Source organism: Mus caroli, chromosome 10 (assembly GCF_900094665.2).
Source record: "Mus caroli chromosome 10, CAROLI_EIJ_v1.1, whole genome shotgun sequence".
NCBI lineage: Eukaryota > Metazoa > Chordata > Mammalia > Rodentia > Muridae > Mus > Mus caroli.
In genome coordinates this window covers 2,128,390-2,154,177 of record NC_034579.1, presented here as the reverse complement: position 1 = coordinate 2,154,177, position 25,788 = coordinate 2,128,390, and the positions used below count along the sequence as shown (strand labels likewise).

The following is a 25,788-nucleotide window of genomic DNA, read 5'->3' as shown; positions in this document are numbered from 1 at the left end:
TATTTGACATACATTACATGAATCACAGGTCTCAAGTTTTATTTCCTTTCACTAGCAAGTGGTTTCATGAAACTGATTGTTTCTTTCCAAGATGAGACTCCTGTTGTAAGTGAGAAAACTGTAATTCTCTTTTTAATAATATGATAAAAATAGGTGTATCGCTCTATTCTCTAATTCTTCTAGTTAAAGGAAGTAGGTTTTGTCATCATTACCCAGACAGCGATTTCTACAGATAAGATATTCCAGCCCAGTTTCAGATTTGCACTTAGCTTGTTAGCATGCATTGTGAGTTCTGATTTCACATTGTAGTGAAATGCCTGCTGAGCACATATTACTGATAATGGAGCTTCAGCCAATTGATATTTTATTATACTTTATTCTCACAGCAACCAAGTGTGCTATTTCCATTAATTTACAGGCGAAGTACTTGAAGCTTAACATTAATTAATAATCTTAGCAATTCAGCAAATGACAAAGCTGGGGTTTATCCCATGACTCCCTAATGTGAACCTAACTGGTTAGGTTAGTTCTGGGAAGGAAACTCCACAGGGAGAATGGCTTGCCCAACAGCTACTACTGAATCTCCCAAAGCCCGAGGTCAAAGTGCTGGGAGACTGGTCCACAAGACTGCCACCTTCCTGGCTTATGGTGCTGCAGTTCTTCTATCTTCATCGGGCTTTGGTCCCCTTCCTCCCATTCTAATGATGCTCATCAATCTCCTCCCTCCATGATCTCATCTTCATCATCTCCAGAACTCCACCTCTACCTGCTTCCACATGGAAGAGTCAAGCTGTGGCACACTTTGACAAGCAGTGACCACTTTCTCTAGTTACCCATCCATCCGGTGTGTACTAGGCATCGACTAGACTAGAAATTATGGATACAGTGATATGGGCCTAATAACAGGATGGACAGATAACTGCAGTCAATTGTGTATGGTGTCTAGGGACATGTGAAGGCAGTCAGTGACGTGCATGCCTGAGTTCAGACCCCCCACCCAGAGCCTGTGTTAAAAAGCTGGTCAAGGACTGGAGAGATGGCTTAGTGGTTAAGAGCACCGACTGCTCTTCCAGAGGTCCTGAGTTCAATTCTCAGCAACCACATGGTGTCTCATAACCATCTGTAATGGAATCTGGTGCCCTCTTCTGGTGTGTTTAAAGAGAGCAATGGTGTACTCATATACATAAAATCAATAAATAAATCTTAAAAAAAAACCAGTCACACTAAATGATTGTAACATCAGAGACAAGTAGATCCCTAGAACTCACTGGTTCAGCGAGCTTCAGGTTTACCAAGAGACCTGTCTCAAGAATTAGGAAGATGGAAGTGAGCAAAGAGACTGCTATCAACCTCTGGTATATACACACGCCTGCATGCACCTGTGCATACATGCAAGCTAAGCGTGTGCTTACACACACACACACACACACACACACACACACACACTTGTTTACAGAGAAAATAGGAAATGAATCATGTCAATTCTAGATCCAGACGTTCCAGCAATCCTCTGAGACTTGGGAAAGAATCTCCTTGCCTCTGTCTAACTTTTGATCGTGAATGTCTGGACTTGCAACACTGAAGTCTTTGCCTCTGCATGGTCTATGCAGCAATTCTCTCTTCATCTGAAGATACTGGTCACACTGGATGCTAAGTACTACATTTTGACTTGATGAGCTCCGTAAGATACTATTTCCAGATACAGTAGTATCTGGGAGTCAAGGTTTTGAAGTGCATTGTAAGGAATAGCTATGTCATGCATTGGGAATCTATTACAAGCACCAAGTTCAACTCAGTCATTCCTTTGAAGGGAACAGTTAGGATTTCCAGGTTAAAGATCTATAGACGTATGCTAAGTGATGTTTTCATATGAAAATCGCTTTAATGGCTGCTTTAATTTTCCCAGTTATCTGGGAAATGCTTCCTTAATGGGCTCTTGGTGTCCTCCCTTTCCTTGCACACACCCTTGTGGACCTGTTCGTAAACCAATTCAAGAAGCTGACATAGGGGGTCAAGAGAATGCCCAAATACAACCCACTCTTGGCTTGTTTTCTTAACGCTACAGTAGCTACAAAAGGTCATGAATATGTTAAGTAGCCTGTTTTTAGTACTTCTGCAATGTTTGCACAAATCAAAATATCACTTCATACACAGTAACCTTTAGTTGTTAATTAGACCTTCATAAATCTAGAGGAGTTGAATTGAAATTAGTTATTTTCTAGTATGCAATTAAGTGATTACAAAAGACGCCCATTTTAAGCTGCATCACGTTCATTACCTTGCGACCTGTTAGGGTATGGATACTGAGGGTGCAGAGCTCACAAGGTTTATGGTGATTAATAATTACATTGATAAAGTTTGTCATAGTTTCTTCTTCTTTTTTTTTTTTTTTTTTTTTTTTGGTTTTTTGAGACAGGGTTTCTCTGTGTAGCCCTGGCTGTCCTGGAACTCACTTTGTAGACCAGGCNTAGACCAGGCTGGCCTCGAACTCAGAAATCCGCCTGCCTCTGCCTCCCGAGTGCTGGGATTAAAGGCGTGCGCCACCACGCCCGGCTTAGTTTCTTCTTTAAAACAGTGTCATGTTCACATACCGACAGGTATTTTGGAATGTTATTTAACAGCCAAGATGATATTCTAGGTCCTGAAAGTGAAACCATGAAAAAAAGAGAAAAATAATTTCTGTTTGAAGTGTGGGTAGCTACAGGTGACTGTGGGTAAGTTTTAAAAATTAAACCAGTATAACTTGTGGATGGATCAGTAACCGGATATGTTCAGTAGAGAGGTGTCAAGTACAACACTATATACTATAGAGAGGAAATAAATGAGGGCATGTGTTGGCTCTGTGCAAAACATGTAGAAAACATTTTATTGTTCCCAAAAATATTACTTAGCAGAGCTTTCTCCAGCACACTTGAAGCTGGGCAGTAGGGGGTACTGCCTTTGGGACCCGTGTTTGATGTTGAATGAAATAATCAAGGAAGTGGAAATGGTTATGTTCTCCATTAGAGGAAATAAAATAGAATGGAAGTAGCTTCCCCTTTGTGCTACAGAATGGTGGGAAATAGCAGCAGGAGCCCTTCCGTAAAAACACTGAATGAGGAGCAGATGCATACAAAGTACTTGAATTACTTCACCTTGTTTGTGGAGCTATTGGGAATGCCTATTTTATTTTCAGAGTGAAATGGCAAGGTCTTTTAGATAGTATGTTAATTTTAGTCAGTTCTGCCTGTTGGGGATCATCACAGTCTTGATTAATCTGGGCCAAGACTAGCTTGGCGCTTTGTTAAATTGTGGTGTAGTGGGCTCTTGGCCGACCCTTCCAGAGGTAACTCACCAGACATCTGCCGGTTAACCTCTCTTCCCTTTCCGCTCTTTCTCTTTGTTCCTGTTGTTTTAGATGTTGTCCCACCCTGCAGATAACCATCAGGAAATGAGAGCTCCCTATGTTAGCTGTGGGATGGGAAACATCCCCGTGTGTTCCCTTAGTTTATCTTCCTACCTAAGCCATATATAAGTCATCCAGAGTAGCTTGTCTGTTCCTGGGTCTGAGGGACCATGTTCTGCACAGATGAATCAGGGATACACAGAATGAGACTAGAGTCATCCCTTCTCTTCATACCTCCCAACACTTTGTGCAAAATGCAGAACTGTGAATATACCAGGCCATGATCTTGTGCCATACTTAGCAACCCTTGACACTATAGTATGTGCACCACCTAAAGAAGGCGGGCATCTGTAACATGAGCTTCCCCTTAGACATGTTCTAGTCCAGCTTTACTGACACCACTAAATATCCAATAATCATTAATATTAACCATAGGATATGCATTCATTATCTCGAAGTGACAGGCCATAGCATTTCATAGCATAATAAAATATTTGATCAACTCTTGACCCATGAATAACAAAGTCCTTAGTTGACCAAATCAAGAATGGTAAATGACAACAGGATTAGACCTGGAAGTTGACAGGAGATATGTGTGTGTGTGTATATCTATATCATATACATATATGTATGTAAATGTGTATATATGTATATACATATATGTATATATGTACATATTCATGTATAGGTGTGTATATGTGTGTATGTGTACTTGTGTGTGTGTGTTGGTCTTTACATTGTAAATGACTAAATTCCTAATGCTGAAACTCTATTTTATAACAGTGTGACATTTATCAATAGGGACTCTGAGATTCTGTGAGATATGCAGTGTTACTTTCCTGTGGCTGTAATAAGATGCCACGACCAGAAGCAACTTAAGGAGGAAAGCTTATTTTAGTCTGTGGATGCTGATGGCAGGGAGGCATGGGAGTAGGTGGCTGGAGTAGGAAGCTGAGAGCTCGCACCTCAGGCACACACAGGAAATAGAGTGAACTGAAAGTGAGTTAGTGTTACAAACTCTCAAATCCACACCCAGTGGTGTGTGCCCTCCAAGAGCCCTTCACACCCTAAAATCTCCAATCATCCCAAACACACCACCATCAGGAAGCCAAGTATTCGAATACATGGGCCTGTGGGAGATAGTCCTCATCCAAACCACACAAACTTTACTAATGAATGGATAGCATTCGAGAGTCATGCTTGAAATAGATTTCTCTCCTTCTACTTTTCAACCACTATAAAAAAATTGAGAGTGGTTTCTTCCTCAAGAATTTGGTAATAGAATTACCATGTAATGCAGCAATTCTGTTGCTGGGTTTATAACTAAAGAATTGAAAATTAAAGGGCCAAGAAGTATCATTATATGTAGTTCATGGCAAGAATTTGCAACTGTGGCCAGAAGGTTGAAGCAACACAGTATTCACTGATAGAGGAATAGCTTTACAGAATGTGGTAGATGCCACAGTGGGATCTTATTCAGTGGAAGAAAAGGGAGGGGATTCTACCATTTGCTACAGAGTAAAGGAACTTTGAGGACACTATGCTAAGTGAAATAAGCAGTCACAAGCATTTCATTACACTGCTTATATGAGGGACCAAGAGGAGTCAAAACCTTTAAAAAGGAACTGGAGGTGGATGTCAGGGGCCGAGAGAAGGAAAGAAAACTGCAGTTACTTAATGGGTTTAGAGTTTCAGCTTTGCAGGATGAAGACAGAGTTGGAGACTGATAGAGCACTCCTGTGGAAATATCTAATGACTGAACTATACTCTTAAGTGGTGCATATTAGGTTATGAATATTTTAGCATAGTTATAATTTTAATAATTAGACTAGTATAAAGACACAATCTGGATCCTCTGACCATGTATAGTCCCATCTTATAGAAGTCACTCACTCAAATGTCACCATCCAACAGGAAGAGAGAAGTGTCACAAATATAAATTGCCACATCCAAAACAATGCTTCCCAATCAAGATATATTAGCAAGAGAACAAAATTGAGTTTTGAAGATTTGCCCCAAAGGAGATGTTATTGAAAGGACTCCAGGTATCTCAGACTAAGAAGGAGATATGCTGACCGGGCAGGAAAGGGTTAATTTGGCACTCCTCAGGCTTGCTCTGCCTGCCCCAGCCCTGCTCAGGATTTAAAAAAAAAAGTTTTGTGAGTTTTCCCCTTTTTGATTAGAGTCTGGGAGCTGAGACCTTGCACTTTTATATTGTTTCTGTGTCAGGGCCTCAGACATGCTATCCTACTGTGCTCAGGTCATTGCATAGAGACAGCATGGTTTTGGGGAAACACCTTTTTCTTTTTTTTTTTTTCCGTGAAATTGAAGAGGGGAGGAAAGGGTAGATTCTGAAGATCTGGAGTCAATCATGGCGGTACCCAGACTCGAATGAAAGACCCTCGGACTCTTGGGTGGCTTTTCCAGGCTATAGATACTTACATATGTTGTCACAGGTCATTAGTAAAATACTGAATTGTGTGCACATTCCTACAAGACTCCACTTGGGAAGAGGCCAGTGACTCACTTTGCAGGTCTGTGACTTCCCTCCAGGTGCCTTTCCCATGCACTAATCTAATTTGCACTTCCGTTTTGTTGGTATAACATGTCACCTGTCACCATAGAACAGCTTTCCAGTGTTTTACTAGTCCCCTACTCATCCTGAGATTAGCTTTGAGGACTATGCTGTGACTTACCCATCATGGAGAAGGGCACAGGGCATTGCAGCCTCAGCAACAGGAGCCAGGTGATGGATTCTTACGTGGCTACGATGAGCTAATTTGGCCTCAGCCATCATCTCTACTAAAGCAGAGAATGTGGAAGTGTTCAGGATGGACTGTGGCATGGTGGTTGTTAGGGGACACTCTAGGGTCCAGGCTGATTTGTATCTATGCAAACATGGTAAATACACACAATGCTCTTGTTACTACAGTTCAGTCTTTTCAAATCCAGATGGAACAGTGGGATTATTTAATGAAGTCATTGTTTCTAGTAGAGTAAACTAGTAGTCATGCTCATCTGTCAATATTTTTCATAGTGATATTAAATCAGTCACATCTATAGGTTCTTGTACTCTGGAAATTAATGCTAACACCTTCCCCTTTCTCCTAAGCTTGATGCCTACCTAACAAGGTGGCTCCCATGACAACCGATCTGTGCTCTGGTCTCAGTTACTCAGCGTTTGTAATCGTGGCCAGGGACTTGGTCTTGCTGACTCAGACTCCCTCTTTGTAAATGCAAAAGAAAAATGTGGAGTCCATACCAGAGTTCTGAGCATATTTGGATGTCCAACAATATCTTCTATCTCTGATATACTCTGTTCTCTTTCTTATGGAAAGTTCTAGCAGGTTTAAGTGTATAAACACCTAAATGTGGATGTTAAGCACTGGGTATCATGTACACCCTGTCCATGGCTATCTTGTGATATTTTCTTTATGCACCAACATTTTTCATTTTACATATAACTTTAAAATGTGAGAGTTCTTTACATTTTTGTGCCATGCAAGTGGCTGTTTCTGATATGGTTTTTCTTCAAATTCTTATACCTTTCCCCTCATAAAGGAATTTCTTTTCAGGATATAACATTGATATGATATAACAAATATGGCCGTCTTATCATGAAAAACATTCCAAAGTAAAAGGTAGTTAAGAGATGTATATATACTGGTGCCTACAGACTAGAATAAATTCAAGTTGTTCACACACACCCACACACACAGTGCCATACACAAACTCACCTCACACTCCTACACTCCCACTAGCACATACACCTGACTTATACACTTGTATAAATAAAAACAAATCTTTTTAAAAGGAGGAAGACATTTGAGCTCCTTACAGTCTAAAGAAAAAGGCAGAGGTCCTTGTTACAAAGGGTCTCAGGCTACTATGGCTAAGCAAGGCAGACAGGTAGAAATAGAGAACCACGCCCTGCCTCCCCCTCTTCAGTGAGTGCCTGCCTCTCAGCCACAAAGATCTCAGCATGTTCTCTGAGTTTCTAGACATGTCAGAGGGCAGGAAATCCTGTTAGGGCCACATCATAGGACATATATTTTATTTGAGGAAACTTCTAGAAGGAATGGCATAGAAGGAAAGTACCTCATTTTTGGTGCAATGAAGAGGTCCACTTTTGAACACCTCAGACTAGGCAGAAAAATGTCCTGCTTCCACTAAATATGGGATTGCTAAGACCAAGGGGGACTCTGATAAGTAAGGATTCTAAATATTCTACAAAAAGGAGACAGCTTAGCCTAAGTATGAACATGAAAAGTGCTTGACGCATTCTACTCAGTTCTTGAAAGGCAGTGGGAGCAAAACCAGTCCCTACTTTCTGCTAAGTCAGGCTCCAATCAATTATCCTCATTGCTGTCTGCCTTTTGGCTTACAGCCCTAGGAGCCAAGTCTGCCCAAAGAAGTCATATTGTTGTCATATTTGTACATGTAACTCCAGAGATGCTTCAGCTACAAGATTTCATATCTGAATGTCTCCTGAAAAAATGAATTGCTATGGTCATTAAAGTTATTATGCACTGTGTGGAAATAATACTTGACACAAAATGGTATTTCTTTTTAATTCTGTGGTGATTTTTGATATATATATGTGTGTGTGTGTGTGTGTGTATGTGTGTGTATATATATATATACATATATATATTTGTATATATTTGTATTTATATATATATGTAAATATATGTATATATTTATATATGTGTATATATATGTATATATTTATATATATAAATACATATATATGTATGCATATATATATATTTCATCCAAGACTTATCTTCATTCACTGAGATACTCAAGTAAGCAGCTAGAAACATACATAAAGTATCTGTCATGTTCTTGATAGTACTTGAGGGAGCTCTCTCCTGGAAGGAAGGATTCAAGAGTCATGTCTATGCAGACAATTTTGTGAAGAGCAAGGGGCCCAGTTGAATATGACCACAGTTGGGAGGAAAGGAGAGAAGAGAGGGAAAGGAAGATGGAGAGAAAGCAAGGGAGGGAAATGAAAAGGAAAGAGGAAGAGGAGGGAGAATAAGAAAAGAAGCAAGAAGAGCAAAAGAAGAGGAGGGAGGAAGGTTGTCAGTTGGGCTGGCTGGTCACAGAGGTTGCGGGTCAAGGGCAGAATGGTGTCAGCAAGGCTAGGCAGAGGCCAGTGGCCTGAAGATCTGCCCAGCAGCCACTGTTGATTATTCCAAAGGCCAGTTTTAGGTGTACCATGAAGCACTGTGCTCCAAAGAAGCAGAGAACTGTGTGTGTTTAGTGACAGTGTGTGTGTTCATGCATGTTATAATCTATACATGATATCACCCATGCATGTTGTCAGCCATGTATGTTATCATCTATGCATGTTGTCAGTCATGTATGCTATATCATCTACACATAATATTACCCATGCATGTCATCTAATATTCATGGATGTTAGCACCCATGTGTACTATTATACATGTATGTAATCACCTATACATTACCACCCAGGCATGTTACCACCCATGCATATTGCCATGCATACATGTAATTACCCATGTGTGTTGTCACACTTGCATGTTGTCACCTGATTATATTGCTATTGCCCAGGTATGCTATCAGCTTTGCATTTTGTCATCCATGAACATATAATCCATACATATCATTGTCCATGCAGTAACATAGCTTTGAAGCCAAAGTTTTTTTTTAATTTTTAAATTATTAAATTTTTAAAATTATTATTCTTTAATCTGGTTTTACAGTCCAGTCATTATCCCCCTCCCAGTCTGTCCTCTGAACGTACCTCATCCCACATCTCCTTCATCTCTAAGAAGATGTCCCCACCTCCACCCCACCACAGGGGTCTCTTCTGTCCATTGGTTAGGTATAAATATTTGCATTTGACTCTTTCAGCTGCTTGTTGGGCCTCTCGGAGGGCAGTCATGCTAGGGTTATGCCTGTAAGCACACCATAGCATCAGTAATAGTGTCAGGCCTTGGACTTCCATTCCCTCCGGCTCTTCTCCATTTTTGTCTCTGTAGTTCTTTTAGACAGGAACAATTCTGGGTCAGAGTTTTTGACTGTGGGATAGCAACCCGTTCCCTCACTTGATGTCCTGTCTTTCTATTGGAGATAGACTCCACAAATTCCATCTCCTCCCTCTGAGTTCTGAGCATCTCTCACCTCACAGGTCTCCAGTACATTCTAGAAGGTCCCCCTCCCCCCCCCCCACCTCCTGAGGTTGCCTGTTTCCATTCTTTCTGCAGGCCCTCAGGGCTTCAGTCCTGTCACCCCACCCCCAATACCTGATCATGTTTCCCTTTTCCCCTCCCTGTCCCCTCTTGAACCTAGGTCCCTCCCTCCCTCCCCCCTCCCCATCACTGCTTTCTTCTCCCTCCCAAGTAGGATTGAGGCATCCTCACTTCAGCTTGTTAACCTTCTTGAGTTTTATGGATTGTATCCTGGGTATTCTGTACTTTTTTGACTAATATCCACTTATTAGTGAGTACATACCATGCATGTCCTTTTGGCTCTAAGTTACCTCACTCAGGATGATATTTTCTAGTTCCATCCATTTGCCTGCAAAACTCATGATGTCCTTGTTGTGGAAGTTCTTGTAATGTTTGCTAGTGTGTGAGAGTTTCCAATTTTCCTAATATATCCAGGTAAAACTTAATTTGTATTTTGTCACCAAAGTTATCATATATTTTTAAATTTTTCTACAAGTCAGTGCTTTGAATGATGCCTGTATTCCATTTATAATGGTGATAAATGGGCAATGCAATAAGTTGCTTTATATCGTGTTGGTTTTTATTATAATGGCTTTTTGTTCTAAATAATGTATTTTGTGCTTAGGATGTAAAGTCAATATTAATTTTTGCTATGTTATGAAGAAGCAGCATGAATGGTGGTGTCCTCCAAGGAGTGACTGCAAATGCAAAGGCTTTTATTTTTGAGCATGCATGTCACCGCAGGAGGATAAAATGTGTTCAGCTGTTCACTTCATAAAGAAAGAGAAATATATTTAGAATTAGAACTATCACATTCAGCCTCCAAAATTCATGAAGTCAGTGAGAGAAATATAAATGCTTCCTGTCGGCGGGCAGAGAAGAAAGTAGATCTCAGAAGAACACTGCATCTCAATATCTCTAACTAGAACACAGTTTTAAAAGGAAATCAGTTGAAAGGAAAGCATTGGGCCTTTAACAAACAAAGTTCAGTAGGAATCAGAAAAACGTGCAGCTTGAACTCTGACCAAGGGGCAGAGTTTTATTCTGGGGACTCATGGTGAGCATGCCACTCATTCTCTAGGGACCTCTCTATGGATCATTACTGCTGAGGTTCCCTAGGTCTGCCATGAACTCCAGCCTACTTAGTATTTCAATAAATTCATTAATGTTCCTGATAACATTAAAGACACTCAGGTGTAAACTGGCCTTTCCTTTTCTTGCATAGAGGATTAGCGAGGATAAGTGCACTGCTGGGCTTGTGGCTCCTGATTCAGGGTCCTGTGAGAGGAGGTGTGTGTGTGTGTGTGGGGGGGGGTACTAGACTGTTAATTACAGCACAGCCTACCCACTGCAGGAGTCAAGTGTGCTCCTATAGCCTCAGGGAACAGTCTCAGACTCTGAAGCTCCTTGAGGCCCATAAGGCGCCTTGTTCATGGTGAAGTTGCTCCCTTCTGTCAGGAGAAAGGCAGGGGTTCTATCAGCAGCTGCTTTCATCTCTGTCAGTTTGTACTTTCCTCTCTTGTCTCACACCATCTCACCCTTTGTTACAAATGCCCTTTCTAGAAAGGAGCTGGTATACAAATCAGAGCCTGAACACTAAATATAATGATTCTTTTATATTGTGGGAAATATATATTTTTATACAAAATACTCCGATTATGGTTTCCCCTCTGCCAACTCGTTCCAGATTCTCCACACTTCCCTACCCACTCAAATCCTCAACTTCTCTTTCTTTCTCTTTCATTAGAATATAAACATAAACATAAATATGAGTATAAACATAATAATAATAATGACAATAATAATAGAAGAGAAGAGAAAAGAAACAACAAAAACAAAATAAACAAGTCATAATAAGACAAAATAAACATGAAGAAAATATCTACAGAAAAAGCACAAGAAACACATTTTGACACTGAGACACACAAATTTGCACACAAGAAAGCACATGAAAATAAAATTGCAAGCAATAGTACATAAGCACAAGGTCTGTAACTGGGGTAGGGGGAAGCCCAGATAAAGCAATGTGAGAGACTCAAAAGCTCCACAAACACCATTAAATTTGTTCTGTGTTGATCATCTCTAGTGAGACTCCATTGGAAAAAACTAATTTTTCCCATGTGAGTGGTTATAAGTAACTTCTGGGTTATGGATGGTAGTTTGTGTCTACTTCTCAGCTCTGGGACCTCATCCCTCCCAGAGCTATGCATGCCCATATATACTACCAAAGACTCTGTGAGCACAAGCATGCATCAGTCCTGTTGTGTCTCGAAGGCCTTGGCGTCTTCCATCCCCAATGGCTCTTAAGATCTTTCTGCCTCCTCTGCTGCAGAGTTCCCTGAGTCCTGAGGGGAGGGATATGACAGAAGCACCCAACTTAGAGATGAGTGTTCCAAGATCTCTTATGCTCTGCACACTGTCCAGTGGCAGGTCTCTGCACTTATCTCATCTACTGCAAGAAGACATTTCTCTGATGATGGCAGAGCAAGACCCCAATGTCTGAGTATAGCAGAATGCATTAGGATATATTTTATTTCTATGTTCTTTTAACAGAACAGTAGTATTTTGCCTACCTGGGTCCATGGCCTATCTTGTTTCAGGCTCTTGGATACCTGGTCACCGTCAGGCACAAATTCCATTTCATAGAGTAAGCCTGAATTCTTGTCAGGTAGCAGTTGGTTACTCCTGTAACAATTTTGCCACTACTGCACCAGTATGCCTGGCAGGCAGACCACCATTGTAGATCTAAAGGCTTATAACTGGGTTGGCGTTTATCTCTTTCTTCTGGTAGTTTGTAGATTACATTCCAGTACCCTGAACACTAGTGGTGAAAGCTCTAGGTAGGCACGAGCTCTACTCTCTGAATTCAGTAATAGGATATAATGGGGATTTTAGATGTCCACCTTTACACTGGTCTAATTTTATTTTGGAAGCTTTCACCATGTAGCTGATAATTGCATAAAAAAAATCAAGGGGTCTGGAGTATAGCTTCGTAGTAACACATATGTCTGGCATAAAGATGGCATTGGTTCAACTCAGAAAAAATAAGAAATAGATGGACAGATGGATGTACGATGAGGTATAAAAATGTCCCCCCAATGAGTGTCATTTTGTCTTGCAGCGGAAGCCTCCCATGGTGGTGGATGACCTTTTTGAAGACATGAAAGATGGCATCAAACTGCTTGCTCTACTGGAGGTCCTGTCTGGGCAGAAACTGGTAAGGATCTCTTCTGACCATAATACATACTCAATAGTGACCATCTGGAATGACTAAATTGTGTACCTAAGGGGTACTACAAACAGGAGAGAAACTTCTTCCTTAATCATTATTAATAACCTGGAAACGTTGGCCTATCTCTTCCGTTAAGAAATGAAGAATACATTAACCTTCTTTTTCCTGTGAAAAGAAGCACTATGACAAAAGTCACGTTATATAAGAGGAATGAGGCGATCAGTACCCTGATGTGATGAACAATGCATCTCTAAGATTCTGGAATGATCACCAGGATTATAAATTACAAATCACCAACTATGTCACTTTAAGTGTTTTTCATCTTTTGCTTTCTACTTGGGTGATAAAACTCTGATCAAAACCACGTAGGGGAGGAAAGAGTTAATTTGATCTTCAGACTCTCAGGTCCTAGTCCATAACTGAAGGGAAGTTAGGGCAAGAACTTAGGGCAGGAACCTGGAGGCAGGAACGGAAGCAGAAGGCATGGACGAATGTTGCTTATTGGCTTGCTTTCTACAGCTTGCTCAGCCTGCTTTGTATTACAACGCAGGGTTGGCATCACCTACAGTGACCTGGGCTCTTACATGTCAATCATTAATCAAGAAAATGTCCTACTGACCTGCCTACAGGCTGAATTGGTGGAGGCATTTTTTCAGTTGAGTCTCCTTCTTCCAACTGTCTCCAGCTTAGTGTCAAATTGACAAAAATGAACAGTGACTGTGCCTGTTTCCTATTCAAAGGAACTGTTGGTTTCTCTCTGTGTATGTATATAGCTGTCTGCTGGATATTAAGTTTGAAAGCACTGTGGCACTTACCATGTTCTTGCTGACATCCTCTATCAACAATCCCTTGGAACAAGAATAGAGCACTCAGAGAGATATTGTTACATCCCATAGAACCAACAGAGTGCAAACAGCATTAGCAGAGAGCAGTGAAATACATTTTCATTACATTATTGAAACTAAAATATGTAGTTCTTTAATATTAGAATATGTCTTTTCCATATCAGAGTAGAAGAGTAAGTAGCTCATAGATGTAAAGGATTTTAAAATAAATACTTGCTACAATTAGGAAACAGAGTTAAAGCGACACATGAAGTCTGGAGTTGACAGAGCTTCCCTTTCTTTTATTATGATCTTTTTGATAAAACTGTGTTCTTGTGAAAGAAAATAAATGTCAGTAAATGTAACTTCTTGTAGGCAGAGGGTGGCATAGAGAGGGATTGGCACATTGATTGACTTGTAACTCATGTTCAAGTGATCCTCAGGCTCTGCCAAGTCGAGGAGTATCTGAGATGACAACACTCTTTGAATGTGATCTATCTGGTAGATAAATGTGCTGGTTTAGTCCCTACCACCATACGTTGACAACTGCTCACACAGGTAATGCAGAGACCATCAAAGTTCTTGGAATCTGCCACACTTCAGATCATCCTGTGTAGCAGTAAAATCCAAGCTCTATATTTGAACTCTGAAGAATGGGCAGGAGCCATCACCTAGGCATTCAGCCTGCTCCAATCTCCTCCAAATAGAAGGAGTCTAAATCTCTCCTGAAGTGTTCTGTCCTTTGGTTAGACTTTGTAAAGTCTAGATGAAGGGCTCTGCTTTTGTGGGGACTCCAGAGTTCATTCTAGAAAACGGAAAATGGAACAGTCCATAAAACAAGCAAATTTGAGAGGTTGACAGCAGTTATAGAGACCTAACTTTGGGTTCTGTTTCCTCCAGGATATTGCATCTAGAACAAGCAGTGTTGTGTTCCTTCCAGATACCCAGGGGCCTGGATTTCCTCCACTTATCTCTTATATCTTTGTAACCATTGCCACAGAGATGATTGAGTTTTTATTTATTTTTTTCTGAACATAGTAAGTGGTAAGACTTCATTGGAAAATACAGACTGGTGAGAATTCTGTGCAAATCCTTCTGGTTGCACAGAGCGGCAGCAGATACCTAGGGACAGATTCTTACCACCTCAGCTCACCTTTAATTTTTGCTTTTGGTCATAATGAGAGGTGTCTCCATGCATACTGTAACAGCACTGCTCTGCATTGCTGCCTCAGGCTTGAGTAGAGCTGAGCAGTTGATCTGTCAGTCTTAAATTTGGGAGAATTCTGGTCACAAGCAATCAAACAAAAAAAACCACCAAAAATCAGGATTTTTATGTAGTGAATACAGGAGTCTGGGAATTGGTGCTTGTTTCTGAAGCTTTAGAAAGTACATTTCTGAGACATATATGGTGCAGAGAGCAGTGTCTCAGAAGCATGCCAGTAAAGTCCCCGTAGGACCTAGTTCTAGTTGCCCTCAGCAGAAAGTTCCAGTAGCACACCTTTGGTTAGCTTTCTTCCTCCTTTGCAATCTTACTCCCAATACATTCTTCCTCTTTAGCTACCTGGGAATGCCTCCTCAAACAGCCACATATACCCAATTGTTGTGCTGTGGGATGAGCCCAACAGATCACATGTGAACAGCCGTGTAGCCATATAAATCAGCTAAATAAACCAGACAAGTGCTAGCATAAGAGAATATCACATTGAAAGTGTACTCCCCTGACTTCTGGACCCAAATCCTCCTAAATTTACCTGCAGACTGAAGGAGCCTTCACATGCGTGTTGCAAGAGTACACCTGACTTTCTAAATGAAAGGCATCTCTGCCATTGTATTTGACCTATTGTCTATGAGATTTTTTTTTCATGGTCAGTTAAATTCTGGGTTAAATTATTCTGAAAAAAAAAAGTAATCGACTTTTGTTAAAACATTCCTCTGTGTGAGTGCCCTACTCATTCATGTATAGTTAGAATTACAGGACCACAAAGGCTGCAAACATTTTCATAGCTTCAGTTGGCAGAGAGGGAGAATAGGATTTAAGGAGAACTTCTGATCTGACCTTTTCATTATGTATTCATATTAAGCCCTTTAAGATTCTCATGCACCTAAACTGAAGTTACACGGAGGTTATAAATATGTGGTTTCTGCTTTACACATGCCTGTGTGCTGTGATCTAGCATCCCCATCCCATGGAGGTGGAGAGCATGGTGCAAAGGAATAAAGGCCCTGGGTATTCTTTCAGAGCCTTTTCAAAGCAAGACTGTTAACAAAGCATTGCCTTAGGAGGATTGGCACAGCAGGGAATTCTGTAATTATCCCAGAGTGGAGGTAGCTCTGTGGGGAGCACTGCCCTGCAGGCTTCTGGCTCTGATAGACATTCAGGAAATGTGACCAAATGGTTTAGCTTTCTTCCTATGGCTAACATCCCAGGGTGAGGTCTCTGTAGTCTAGTCCCATTTAATAACCAGCAGTGGCTTCCTTGGCTTTGATTTTATTTAAGGAAATTATAAACATTTTAAAGTATTCTTCTTAGATTCCCTGTTTGGTTGAGTAGCAATTGTGTGACATTTACAGAATGTGAGCATTTGCCAAGTTGAGGATGGGGATGGTCAACAATAGGGACACCACAGGCACATAACAATGACTGTGGAGAAGGATTTTTTTAAATCTGTTTTGTTGATCCAGAAGCAAGCGACGTTGTACATCGTGGTGCGCACTAGGCTCCGCACCACGATGTACAACGTCCACAAGCAGTAGACATTCAGGAAATGTGACCAAATGGTTTAGCTTTCTTCCTATGGCTAACATCCCAGGGTGAGGTCTCTGTAGTCTAGTCCCATTTAATAACCAGCAGTGGCTTCCTTGGCTTTGATTTTATTTAAGGAAATTATAAACATTTTAAAGTATTCTTCTTAGATTCCCTGTTTGGTTGAGTAGCAATTGTGTGACATTTACAGAATGTGAGCATTTGCCAAGTTGAGGATGGGGATGGTCAACAATAGGGACACCACAGGCACATAACAATGACTGTGGAGAAGGATTTTTTTAAATCTGTTTTGTTGATCCAGAAGCAAGCTTTTTGGATAACTCTACCACTTTACATTCGGGGAGCCTAATAATCCACTCTGATATGAACATGAACAGTAGATAGTTGGAGGGCTTGAGCACCAACAGCCCTTCAGGTTCACTAAAGATGCCTCAATTCTGCTGTGTGTATTGCCTACTGGCAAGCTAACATTTCTCAGATCTGCACTCTGAATACAACACTACCTTATGTCTCTGGAGAAACACAGGTGAGTGAAATACGGTTGATGCTCTCAAAGAGGTTACAACATGTTGAGAAGAGCTACTCACTAGGGCTGGGTATTGTATGAAAATCAGATACAAATATGAGCGAGGATAACACAAAGGATGCTTATCTCTTCTTCACTGATCCAGTGTACACCTGAAGAAGAAAGGCAGTAAGAAGGCATTCGCTGACTAGACATCAGATTCTACAAGAATGCCCAATTTATAGATGTACTTAGAATGGTTGGTATGGGGTATTCATAGTGATAAATTTAATAAAGTCAAGAATAGATAGAGCATAGTGGAATTTTACAATATAACTTAGATGTCCATGTCAGATATGGAAGAAAGCAGGGATAATTCAATAAATAGAATGGAGGAACACAAATTTTAAAAAAATCATGAAAATTATTCTCTAGAGCTTAAACATATGTGCACACAATTCATATCTGTTTGCTTTTGGAATCTAATGGTACAAGGTCTTGCCATATTTAGAGAAGATAGGTGAACATCTTTTAGATAACAGAGTTTTAAAAATAATATATGATAAAAAGTTCTGGGTGTGATTGTTTTCACTTAATGTGACTAAAATTAAATTAAGAACAAAGAAAAATAAGGTGACATAAGAAGTTGCCCACTAGCCTAGGGCAGACACAGTTTACAGCGTGAGAGACTTAAAACATGATTATAGCAAGGATATATAAAGTACATTTACTAATCAATAAGATAGCAATGACCCAATGGAAAACTTGGACAGGAGATGTGGAAAGAATATGACAAAAGAAATCCACAGGTTAGAGGAAGACATGTTTATGCCAGTGCTGGTCAGGGATATTCAGATGAGCACTTGAGTGTATACAGTACATAAGAAGAATTGAAAATTTGGAAAAACCATCTGTCAAATCAAATTCTGAAGGGGGTTTATACCAATTATCTTTGCAATGCTTGCAAAAGAGAACATAGCATAGTATACTGGGAAAGTATGCCATTAAACATTGAAAGTCGTATTGTCCCTGACTCAGAAATTCTAGGGGTAGTAAGCCCAAGAGAAACTGTACTTTTACAAAATCTGAGAAGAAATGTCTTGGAAAGGATCCGGTTTCTATCAGGAGAGAGTAGACACATTTATGCATACCTGGCTGACTGTGAATGAGGACCCTTTGAGGAAACAGGGAAGTGTAGGGAAGACTCAAGGGGTAAGTACAGAGATACCCTTTAACTAAAGACAACAGCTCAACATTTAGTGTGTTTCTTTTTCTTGAGATATGGCCTCAGTCTCTAACCCAGGCTGGCCTTGAGATCATGGTAAGCTTCCTGTATTAGCCAACTTTGAACTAGGACGACAGATGTGAGCTGTTGTGCCTTCCTTAAAATAAGTACTTTTAGGACTGCATTTAAATGAATTGAATCTATCTAGAAAGGCAAAATGTTTGCCAAGAGTGTAGGAAGACAGGAAGTAAGAATGTATCTGGGTGGGATGAAAGAACAGAATGTTGGTACTTAGGAGTCTTGACTATCTTAAGGGATGGATTCACAATGCTTTGGCCATGGTAAAGCATAGTTAATTATATAAGCTAAGCCTGTGCTCTATGCATGGAGCGGTTATGAGACAGTCATACATTGATATAAATAAGTTCCTAGGAAAGGGCAATAACAACCATATAAAATATCTCCTATTATAATTTTTAAAAATTATAATCTAAAATTATCATCCATTGGAAACATAAAGCTTGTTTTTGAAATTTCTGGTATGTTATTTAGAGCTCTAGGTTCACATGGAAGAGGGCCACTCTACCAGATGAGAACCTTGAGAAAAATGACGTCATCTCATTAATGCTGGTTGTCTCAGTAAACAAAACCATCTACTTCATTGAAATTCCTTTGGGTATTTATGCTAAGTGTGATAGACAATGCAAAGAGTGAATTTCATCATGTAAATAGAGCATTGAACAGACACATACAAGAAAGAAAGAAAGAAAGAAAGAAAGAAAGAAAGAAAGAAAGAAAGAAGAGAGGGAGGGAGGAAAGAAGGAAGGAAAGAAGGAAGGAAAGGAGAAAGAAAGAGAGAGAGAGAGAAAGAAAGAAAGAAAGAAAGAAAGAAAGAAAGAAAGAAAAGAAAAGAAAAGAAAAGAAAAGAAAAGAAAAGAAAAGAAAAGAAAAGAAAAGAAAAGAAAAGAAAAGAAGAAACGAGAAGAAAAAAGCATTCTTGGAAATCTCAGTTTTACTCTTGGTTCATTTGCTCCAAATTTTTGGTCATTCAAATTAAGAAAGGACACTAGTAATGGTCAATATCCTTGCATGTCCTCATAGCTAAAAAAAGGGTATGACTGACCAAAAACACTTTTCCTAGAAATATGTCTTGCCATGAAAGAGTGACTGTGTCTATAGACAGCATGAGAATTTGCTGAACTTTAACTCGTGGAAATCAGCTGGGAAAACACACTGCAGGAAGATAATCTACTGATCTCGAACTTCTATTGAGAACCGTATGTCTCGCAAGTACTGCTGGGATGCCACGCTTTTACACACTTGCTTCCCTCCCTGAGGTGGGGTCATGGTGGTTGCTCTTCAAGTCTCTTCAATATATATGTTAACACAGCTGGATGGAATCTGAAGCCTTGTAATGGTCATACCTGTCCTCACTGCTACGGGTTTCTTTCCCCAGCCTTGTGAACAAGGACACCGGGTGAAGCGTATTCATGCTGTGGCTAACATTGGCACCGCACTCAAATTCCTTGAAGGAAGGAAGGTAAGAAATGAAATGAAATGGAAACACTGGAGGGAAAGCTTGGGTCTACTGACTTTCTAACTGTTGTCTTTGGGGTATAACTGCACGCTGTCTGTACTACATGAGGCAGTCGAGTAAAAAAAATTAGATTTACAGAAATGTTGCAAAAAGGAGACCACAGTTCACTTTACTCAACTCCCTCTGGGTTAAGAACATATGAAATGAGCCTGGCAGTGGTGGCACATGCCTTTAATCTCAGCAATCAGGAGGCAGAGGCAGTCAGTTCTCTGAGTTCAAGGCCAGCCTTGTCTACAGAGTGAGTTCTAGAAGCTACGGCTATGCAGAGAAACACTGTCTCAAAAACACAATAAAAAACAAACATAAAAAACATATGTAATGATGGAACTATTATCAAAATAAGAAAATTTAAACTAATGCAACATCGTTAATGAAAGTATAGACCATGGTCTGTGTACCACTGTCCTAGGATTCAATCCAACACCACACCATTCATCTCATTGTCTCTAACTCTACAGCAAGTCTCCATGCTCTCTAGTGTTTCATGACCTTTGACACTTTTAATTCTGCTAGTTAGTCATTTTTGGGAACTCTCAGTTTGGGTTTATGTGCTGTGTTCTTCTGACTAGATTGCAGTTCCACATTGTTGGCAAGAATTCCAGGGAAGCAATATTAAATTCTTCCCAGTACATTTTATGAATGGATCTAGGCTTCTGTTTTAATTCTCATGGTGTGTGGACATCCATCACTTGATAAGTTAGTCTCCTAGTCTGTTTTCTGTGGCTATCACAAAATAGTTAGTATTGGATAATGTATAAAGAAGACTAGAACATCACTTTCTCATGGTTCCAGAAGCTGGTGCATCTAAGAGCCTTCTGACTGTATCATAATATATTGTTGAACATTGCATAGTGAGACAGAGTACCCATGTGTCAGTCCAGGTTTATTCTTCCTGCCCTGAGAGGCCCCATGCTAGCACCCTAATCTGACCCTAGTAACCTGTCTGAGAGAGATTCAACAAATACTATTGACATGAATTTAAAGATTATATTTTCACATGAAAAGCCAGGAACACATGGAAATCACAGCAGGTTGTGTCTAAATGTTTTTATATGAGGTAGGTTGCATCTGAATATTTTCATATGATAATGTTGCTACTTTCTCACTTAGAGTTGAGAAATAATTTTAGAGAGATAATTGAGACCATGCTATGATTTAATTCTCAAATTTTTTTTTAAAGATTTATTTATTTATTATATGTAAGTACACTGTAGCTATCTTCAGACACTCCAGAAGAGGGCGCCAGATCTCGGTACGGATGGTTGTGAGCCACCATGTGGTTGCTGGGATTTGAACTCTGGACCTTCGGAAGAGCAGTCGAGTGCTCTTACCCACTGAGCCATCTCACCAGCCCACCTAATTCTCAAATTTTAACTCCTTCAAATAGTTATTGTTCCACTTGCTCACTGATGACTTTATGTTCTACACACACACACCCACACACAGTATTCTAAAAGGAAATAGACTACTTATTAACTAATTATTTCTTTTTGTATTAACTCTATATATTTGATTTATTTTCTGGTCATAGTTGATATGTTTCTGTGCTGTGTTATTGTATTACTTTAGCTTTGGCTGTTGAGAGTCCTTCAGCTGTGTCTGCATCCTATAGGCCTGACTTCATTTCTTTTGTATCATATGGTCATATGTGTTTTAGATTATCTCATATTTTCCCTCCCATAGGTCTGAAATTGACCCCTTCTCCAAGGAGGTTTTCTTGGTTTTGTTTGTGAATGGTATCTATGAGCAAGATCTGTTTGCTGGATACGTGTGTGGCAGCTGCTGGGGTGCCATTGCAGTTAGGCTCTTTTAGAAAACAGACCTAGAAAATAGGTGACTTTTCTAATACATATGTTCATACTTTTGTAAACATCTTCCTCCCTTTCCCCTCCCCCCTTTACTTACCACACACACACACACAGAGAGAGAGAGAGAGAGAGAGAGTTTTCCTACATGTGTGTGTCTCTTTGTCTCTGTCTGTATGTAGATAAAATACTAATTCTCATGAATACTTCTGATTCCAAGCCAGCACCAAACTGTTTCCTCTGGCCTTTTATGCTCATTTGTTTCAGCTGTATCTGATAGTGAGTAACCTAGATTTCATGAGCAACATACTCTCTTCTTTCAAATCTAATCTAAATGCAAACTAGTTTCAGAATTGCTAATGCATGCACCAGTGGGAGTCTCTGTACACATCTTCCTATGTTTGACTTTACAGTTGGTATCTATCAAAAAAACAAACAAACAAACAAACAAACAAAAAAAACAAAAAAAACCCACTTTCTTTGTGGCCTAGGTTAATTTGTCCTTACCTATTTGCTGAAATATATTTAAATTTCTCTATGTAAAAGACTCATGCTCATTTGTTACTGTTTATATTCCATTCTGCTGCATGCGCACACACACACAGCCTTGAGTTTCTTGCTTATTGGGAGAAGTTAGCCATCATTATTGCTCTTAGAGTAAAAGCTTAACAGTACTGTATGCTCTCTCTGCACCTTCCTCCACTCTTCCATGTCCATTTGCCATATTCCCAACCTTCAGGTACCCAGTCTCTAGTTTCTGACTCCCTTTTTCTATTTCTGTCCATGAGCAAGGTGTGTTTTTGTGCACCTCCTTTTTTCTTACATGAAGTTAGAATACTGTAGATAATATTTTGCTTTTCTATTTAGAGGTGTATTTAAGAAATCATCTTAAATCAATTTATATAGATTTCCTTGTTCATTTCTTACACTTATATAGTACTTCTCTGCCTAGGCAAGGCATAGTTTATAAACTATTCTCAGTTCTGATTAATTTTCAATTAGAAATAATGATGTAGTTTATAACAGTGAGTAGAAATGCCTGCACAGCAATGAAGATATATATCCAGGTAGTTCCCTAGATGTGGCTACTAGGTCAGAAGGTATGTATGCATGCATTAGATATGGAAACATTTCCTTCCCAACAGGCTGCAGCTCTCAGATTTTGCCTTATCTACTTTGTGGGAGTAGAAAATGTCTGCATGGAGCAATATCCAGCCAGCCTTATAGACGCATATCAGCAGACTTCCAGAAGTCAGGGTGTTTCAATTACTTTCTCGCCACTCATATTCTCTGAATAAATTCAATACTCCACAAATGTGTAATTAAATATTTTCTTGAACTTGCAAACTTGAAGCAAAATTAGCTTGTATTCTTTAAACAGTTTACATTTGGGTGAGTTGATACCATGGAAAACCACAGGCAGAGGGATATGCGTACAGACAGCTATAGTTTCTTTTGTGCAGTGTTGACACTGTATCCAGAGCTCTCATCTCTGACAGTGTGATTCTGTTCTCAATCACTGTCAGTGAGTTTTCCACAGAAAGTAGAATGGACATGATATTAGAAGCTTTTAGGCTATTCCATGCCCCATTTACCTGTCTGGCAGCAGTATTGTATTCTATTCTGAGGAATAGTGAGTTATCAGTATAAGAACAAAGTTCTTCCTCTTAATAATGTCTGAGTAAAAACCTTAATGACACATTATAACAGGTATCATTTATAAAGAGAAGGCTTCCTTTGCCAGTGTCTTATTTCATAGACCAGCCATATATCACTTTTAAAAATGTAGGAATCATGTATTAAATATCAAATTGACAGCATAGAAAATAATGCAATTCAGTTTCTGTCAAACTTTTTTTTTTTTAGATATTTTCTTTATTTACATTTCAAATGCTATCCNGAAAGTTCCCTATACCCTCCCCCCACCTTGCTCCCATACCCACCCACTCCCACCTCTTGGCCCTGGCATTCTCCTGTATATTAAGGGCATATAAAGTTTGCAAGACCAAGGGGCCTTTCTTCCCAATGATGGCCAACTAGGCCATCTTCTGCTACATATGCAGCTAGACACACAAGCTCTGGGGGTACTGGTTAGTTCATATTGTTGTTCGACCTATAGGGTTGCAGACCCCTTCAGCTCCTTGGGTGCTTTCTCTTGCTCCTCCATTGGGGGCCCTGTGTTCCATCTAATAGATAACTGTGAGCACCCACTTCTGTATTTGCCAGGCACTGGCATGGCCTCATACAAGACAGCTATACCAGGGTCCTTTCAAAATCTTGCTGGGATAGGAAACAGTTTCTGGGTTTGATGGCTGATTATGGGATGGATCCCCAGGTGGGTAGTCTCTGGTTAGTCCATCTTTTCGTCTTAGTTCCAAACATTGTCTCTGTAACTTCTTTTATGGGTATTTTGTTCCCTATTCTAAGGAGGAATGAAGTATCTGCCCATTGGTCTTCCCTTTTCTTGATTTTCTTGTGTTTTGCAAATTGTATCTTGGGTATTCTAAGTTTCTGGGCTAATATCCACTTATCAGTGAGTGCATATCTAATGACTTCTTTTGTGATTGGGTTACCTCACTAAGGATACATCCATTTCTCCAAGAATTTCATAAATTCATTGTTTTTAATAGCTGAATAGTACTCAATTGTGTAAATGTACCACATTTTCTGTATCCATTCCTCTGTTGAGGGACATTTGGGTTCTTTCCAGCTTCTGACTATTATAAATAAGGCTGCTATGAACATAGTGGAGAATGTGTTCTTATTACCAGTTGGAACATCTTCTGGGAATATGCCCAGGAGAGGTATTGCTGGATCTTCCAGTAGTATTATGTCCAATTTTCTGAGGAACTGCCAGACTGACTTCCAGAGTAGTTGTATAAGCTTGCAATCCCACCAACAATGGAGGAGTGTTCCTTTCTCCACATCCTCTCCAGCACCTGCTGTCACCTGAATTTTTGATCTTAGCCATTCTGACTGGTGTGAGGTAGAATCTCAAGGTTGTTTTGATTTGCATTTCCCTGATGATTAAGGATGTTTAGCATTTTTTCAGGTGCTTCTCAGCCATTCAGTATTCTTCAGTTGAGAATTCTTTGTTTATCTCTGTACCCCATTTTTAAATGGGATTATTGAATTTCTGGAGTCCAGCTTCTTGAGTTCTTTGTATATATTGGATATTAGTCTTGATTGGTAAAAATCCTTGCCCAATCTGTTGGTGGCCTTTTTGTCTTACTGACAGTGTCTTTGCCTTACAAAAGCTTTGCAATTTTATGAGGTCCCATTTGTCAATTCTTGATCTTACAGCACAAGCCATTGCTGTTCGGTTTAGGAATTTTTCCCCTGTGCCCATAACTTCGAGGCTTTTCCAGACTTTCTCCTCTATTAATTTCAGTGTCTCTGGTTTTATGTGGAGGTCTTTAATTGACTTAGACTTGACCTTTGTACAAAGAGATAAGAATGGATCAATTCACATTCTTCTACATGATAACTACCAGTTGTGCCAGCACCATTTGATGAAAGTGCTTGTTTTTCCACTGGATGGTTTTAGCTCCCTTGTCAAGGATCAAGTGACCATAGGTGTGTGGATTCATTTCTGGGTCTTCAATTCTATTTCATTGATCTACCTGTCTGTCACTGTAGCAGTGCCATGCAGTTTTTATCACAATTTCTCTGTAGTACAGCTTGAGGTCAGGCATGGTGATTCCCCCAGAGGTTCTTTTATTGTTGAGGGTAATTATTGCTGTCCGAGGTTTTTTTCTTTTTCCAGATGAATTTGCAAATTGCTAGAACTTCAAGTACTATATTAAATAGGTAGGGAGAAAATGGGCATCCTTGTCTAGTCCCTGATTTTAGTGAGACTGCTTCAAGTTTCTCTCCATTTAGTTTGTTGTTGGCTAGTGGTTTTCTGTAGATTGCTTTTATTATGTTTAGGTATGGGCCTTGAATTCCTGATCTTTCCAAGACTTTTATCATGAAGGGGTATTGGATTTTGTCAAATGCTTTCTCAACATCTAACAAGATAGATGATCATGTGGTTTTTTCTTTGAGTTTGTTTATATAGTGGATTACGTTGATGGATTTCCATGTATTAAGCTTTCCCTGCATCAGTGGGATGAAGCCTACTGGGTCATGATGTATGATCATTTTGATGTGTTCTTGGATTCAGTTTGCGAGGATTTTATTGAGTATTTTTGCATCGATATTCATAAGGGAAATTGGTCTGAAATTCTCTTTCTCTGTTGGATCTTT

At 39.8% G+C, this 25,788-nt stretch overlaps 1 protein-coding gene across 12 annotated transcripts in view; it reads left to right on the top strand.

Moving 5' to 3' along the window:
- The window catches only part of Syne1 (spectrin repeat containing nuclear envelope protein 1), a 444,430-nt gene that overhangs the window by 31,458 nt on the left and 387,184 nt on the right, over nucleotides 1-25,788 (top strand). For all 12 annotated transcript variants that reach the window (XM_029482408.1, XM_029482403.1, XM_029482399.1 and 9 more), the window contains exons 3-4: nucleotides 12,710-12,805; nucleotides 19,595-19,678. In XM_029482408.1, the coding sequence (XP_029338268.1) occupies nucleotides 12,710-12,805; nucleotides 19,595-19,678 (180 nt within the window). The remainder of the gene's footprint in view (nucleotides 1-12,709; nucleotides 12,806-19,594; nucleotides 19,679-25,788) is intronic.